General features: G+C 43.3%; 1 protein-coding gene across 1 annotated transcript; it reads right to left on the bottom strand.

The window, feature by feature from the left end:
- Positions 1-2871: 2871 nt before the first annotated feature.
- On the bottom strand, positions 2872-3552 carry LOC125548774 (histone H4). Its single transcript, XM_048712315.2, has one exon. The coding sequence runs from the start codon at positions 3464-3466 to the stop codon at positions 3155-3157; it is 312 nt and encodes a 103-aa protein (XP_048568272.1). The 5' UTR covers positions 3467-3552; the 3' UTR covers positions 2872-3154.
- Positions 3553-5326: the final 1774 nt, after the last annotated feature.

The following is a 5326-nucleotide window of genomic DNA, read 5'->3' as shown; positions in this document are numbered from 1 at the left end:
ATTATTGTTATATACCATGGCAATTGTGTGCTATTTCCCCCTCTTATGATTTTTTTTCTTTGAAATAACAGTCCTATCATTCGTCATGGCAAACATGTCGTGATCACATGTGTGAACCATGTCCTTTTCTCTAAAATTATCTTGAAGGCCTTTTACTATATGTCCTCAAATCTGGGCCTTTTTTGGCTCAATTCTTTTTCCTTTTCAAGGATTGTGGGTTTTTCATTAGCAACAAATGTTTTGAGATGGGGTTCATGCTAGAACGTTTTCCAAATTGAACAAAATCTTTTGACTGATGTCTCATGCCCCTGGCAAACGATTCATCTGGTCTGGTGGTGCTCCAGATCGAACGTTCCCCGGATATAGGGTCCTAAAATATAGTGCTACTCAGAACTCAGCACATGAGAATAACTTTGAGGTGGTTCACTTTTGCTTCCAGTTGTCCTCCTCTTGTCCAGCGCCTTCACTCTCAAGTGCATTATCGTCTCCGTGGTTATGGTGGAAGCTGACATCAAGCATGCAGCCAACCAATTCTCTTCGGTGGTCTTCAAACATGTTCGTCGGCAGTTTAATTTCTTAGCTCATGTTTTAGTGAAAGCTGGAATGAAATATAGTAATAGTAGTTTGTATGTTTATTTTCTCCCCCTCGTTTGTAGTTTTTTTGCTTAATCAATAAAATACTAATATTCTCTAGAAAAAAGCATACGACACATTTTTGACCTCCGCCCCTTGTCAACGAGTTGACATGCTCGCGCCTCGAGGCAAAGACGACAAGAACAGTTGAAGAACCAAAAAAAAACTTCTGTGGCTGGTTTAATTTTGGGCCAGGTAAGACTTGTCCAACTCTACGAACATACGAAACCAGGTGATACCCTACTTGGAAGAGAAACTTTGAGGCTCGCAATTTCGCTAGATTTTCTTTAACTCTTTCTGTTGGCTAGCATGTTTGGCTTGTCTCTTCATCGGAAAGTGGAGTGATGTTTATAAAAAATATGATACCCTACTTGATTATGAAAAAAATAGTAATGTTGGTGTCCCCTAGGAGGGAGATCCCACCCGCACAGCCATTTGATCGTGATCAAATGATGGCAATTTTCGCGAAAAAAACACCTTCACAAAATGAAAGTTTCCAACCCCTATAACTCAACTTTCCACCCCTCTGCTTTCTCCGTTTTCTTTTTACTCTACATATAAGATTTGTCTTGAGTCAAGCTTCGTAAAACTTGACTAAGTTTACACAAGAAATATCAACATTCACAATACCATATCAATATCATATGATGCATCATTGAAATATTTTTCATATTATACATATTTTTTATAGTAAATGTTTATATTTTTTAATATAAGTTGGTCAAACTTTAAGATATATCTTATACATGGAGTAAAAAGAAACAGAGGAAGTACAACTAAAACCGCTATCCAAATCGTTCGCAAATGCCATCCCCCCACCCCCCCCCCCCCCCCCCCCCCCCGAACGTTCGCCAGCTATTGGAGTATTGGGGGTCCTAAAAAATAATACAACACTTGTGGTCTCAAAAAAGAGATGATACCCTCATGCAATGCTATAGAATGGTTGTTCCACCTACGGAAAGAGCAACTCGTTGAAATTTCACGCCCATCCATGCTTTGGGCCATATGGTTGGCTTGAAGGAAGGTAATACATGAACAAATTTTATCAAAGCCCTGAAATGATTTTCTGTTTTGTAAAACAGCTTTAGGAAGAGCTCGAGATTATCACACCGGCGAAGCTATAGGTGGAGAGGAGAGGGTTCGGCGATGAATCAGGAGGGGGGAGTTGACGACGAGGAGGAACGGCAAAGAAACATGTGGGTTGGTGGTAGGGATCAGTGAAGTGAACAAAACTTGGGGGAGCTAATGGGCCTGGACACGGACTCATCCTGCCCGTAAAACAAAATTCAGATGGCCTAGTCTGGGTGTATTGTACTTGTTAAGCTTGCAAGAAAATTTCTTTTTATAGAAACACAATACATACATAGACACCCACAACATTTTGTATACTCATCTCTATGAGTATACTCCCTCTAATAAGAGTATTTAGATCACTAAAGCGTTTAGATCACTACTTTAATGATCTAAACGCTCTTATATTTGTTTACGGAGGGAGTACAAACGAACACCGTATCACGATAAGCCCCACAAGAGGTTGAGTAGTCACGTCTTGTCTTGAGATTGCCGAAGTCGTCACAAGCATCTCATAGTCAACGGACACAACATAGCAATGAAATAATAGCGCCATAAAGCTTGAAATACATCAGGCGGTTGGGGGGTACGAGCACATATGGACTTATTTCAGCACAAAAATCTAAACATTTAAAATGTGCTTAGCTCGTTGTAAGTAATTAACTATCATACTTCTGAGCAGACAATGGTGTAGTGGGGCTAAATGACGGGCCTGCCAACTCAAGGGAGAGGCATCAATTGACGGGCCGAGCACAAGTAGGCAGTTCGAAAAGGGTACAAAAAATTTCGAATCTGACTTTGGGAGGGACTGGGCCAAGCAAGATTTACCATAGAAAAGCATATCAAAACAAACACCATGTGCAAATTTATGACTATATATGACACTGAAAAATTAAGATCTGCACGGAGACGCAGACAGAATATAAACAGGTTACGAGCGAAGAGGACCAATTGGCTAATGGTGCGTTCAAAACTAGTACTCCGTTGATTCGTAACATTTTGACACGGCAAGATTTGCAGAAAATATTCAAGCAATAAGCCGCTGGATCTGTAGGAGACCGCCATCGAATCAACACCAAACGCAGTTGAAGAACAGAAAATGCAGAGCGGCCGGAAAACAATCGTATCACAGGGCTAAATGCAGGAGCACAATGAGTTGTAAAACACTAAAACTAAAACCGAACAGTATCGTCATAGCAATAATTCATAGTTCTAGGACAATTTTGTTAACTCTGGATTCATATAACTCGGCAAACACAGTGTTTGTCCATCAGAAATTCAGAACACTGAAGCAACCATCGAACAACCAGCTACTGCCACTACAGATATATTACTACTAATCATAGAAGGCATGGAACCCAAATCAAGTACAGTTTTCTCCACTCCTCCACCTTCTTGACCGCGAGCCAGGTTTTGTGCGCCACGGCCGGCCAGCCAGCGCCGCGGCTCTTCAGCCGCCGAAGCCGTAGAGGGTGCGGCCCTGGCGCTTGAGCGCGTAGACGACGTCCATGGCGGTGACGGTCTTGCGGCGGGCGTGCTCGGTGTAGGTGACGGCGTCGCGGATGACGTTCTCGAGGAAGATCTTGAGCACGCCGCGGGTCTCCTCGTAGATGAGCCCCGAGATGCGCTTCACGCCGCCCCTCCGGGCCAGCCTCCGGATCGCCGGCTTGGTGATGCCCTGGATGTTGTCGCGCAGGACCTTGCGGTGGCGCTTCGCGCCGCCCTTGCCGAGCCCCTTGCCGCCCTTGCCGCGCCCCGACATGGCTGAGTAGCTTGGGAAGAGAGGGGATTTGGGGATTTTGAAGCGGGGTTTGGTGGCTGGGAGCGATGAGTGAGATGAGACGGGGGAAGGGGTTGTGTGTATAAAGGGTGAGCGGGGGCTGTCGAGGCGGCTGGAGCCGTTCGATGGAGACGAGATGGGTGGCTGAGACTGCTTTTCCCGACGATGCCGCGGATCGGTGGTGTGGACTGGGGTGCGGATCGGTGACCTGGCACGCCGGGTTCCAAGTTTCGGAATTTTGCGCGCCCGGTCTGCATAGTGGAACGAAAGACAGGCGGCATTGGACGCTAGTTATGCTGGTGATCACATAGATAGAAAAGGGACGTCGATATTCATCACACGTGTGGCATAATAGATATTCGTCCACATATCATGTGTGACATGAGTAGGGGGCAGCTCACACGAGTTGTGTGTGGGCGAATAATAGAATTGTCCACACGTGTGGGCGCAGCTACTTTGTGTCACACGCCCAAAAAATATTACCCATCTCCATCTCGTGCGTGTGGCACGAAGCCAAATATGCCCACACGTCCTCACACAGCTACAATAGGTACCCGCGGGATTACGATTTAGTTGCCATTCAGAATGGCAGATGTAGTTATCCGGAATGGCAATTATGGTTGTAAAAGCACGGCAACTCTCTATATTTTGATTAACTATATTTGTCGTATCTAATTTATGGTAGTTGCCGCGTGTAATCAAGTCATAGTTGTCGTGTGTGATTAACTACTTGCCACATATGGTCAAACAATAATTATCGTGTGTGTTTACCTAGTTGCCACGTGTGGTTAATCACAAGTTTTTTTTAGAAAAGGTGTGGTTAATCACAGTTGCCGTGTATATTTACCTGACTGCCACGTACGCGCAACTGCAATTGCCGTCTAGCAAACAAATCATAGTTGCCATGTGTGTTTACCTAGTTGTCATGTACGCGCAACTGCAGTTGACATCCAACAACATATGATTGTCGTGTGGGCGAAAAGCAGTTCACCCACACGCGCATGGACTAGATGGTGGCTGTGTGGGCAGAAACTAGTTCATCCACACAGCGCAGCTGGCAACCGCATGTTGTAGGGCGTGTGGGCGACCTCTGCAACGCCCACACATCGGCCTTGTCCTATGTGGCACGCGAAAACTATCTCGGTGCGTCAAGATTCGTGCAAACTTAACTGTACGATGATTCAGACATGTGGGCGATTTGCAATGATGTCACACGTGTGGGCGTTAGTGTTTCCGTAGAAAATATGGTGGTGTATACTAATTTAATGAAATTATATACTTTCTTTGTTTCTTTTTAGTTTGTATATAAAGATTTGATCAAAGTCAAATTTTGTAAAGTTTGATAGCTTTGTAGGAAAAGATATTAACATTCATAATCAAGTGATTTCAAAAGTCCATCCACATAAAGTTTTTTCATGCGTTTTACATCAATATGATTTAAACGACAGTGCCACTAGTATGTTGCATTATCATTATCAACTTTGCATCTTTTGGCATCAATATTATGAATATGTGTATCACTACGATTGAGATTCAATAAATCATTCACATTGAGTGTATGACCACATAAGGTTTTATTCATGTAAATAAAATAACAATTATTTTTTGACTTAAATGAATAAGTGTATTGCAATAAACATGATCCAATCATATTATGCTCAACGCAAACACCAAATAACATTTATTTTAACTTTAACACTAATCCCGAAGGTAAAGTGAGTGTGCGATGGTGAGCTTATCAACTTTGGAATCATTTTCAACACACATCGTCACCTCGCCCTTAACTAGTCTCTGTTCATTTTTTAACTCATGTTTCAAGTTACTAATCATAGCAACTGAACA

Source organism: Triticum urartu, chromosome 3A (assembly GCF_056163025.1).
Source record: "Triticum urartu cultivar PI428250 chromosome 3A, HENAU_Tu73, whole genome shotgun sequence".
NCBI lineage: Eukaryota > Viridiplantae > Streptophyta > Magnoliopsida > Poales > Poaceae > Triticum > Triticum urartu.
This window is presented reverse-complemented; position numbering and strand designations above follow the sequence as displayed.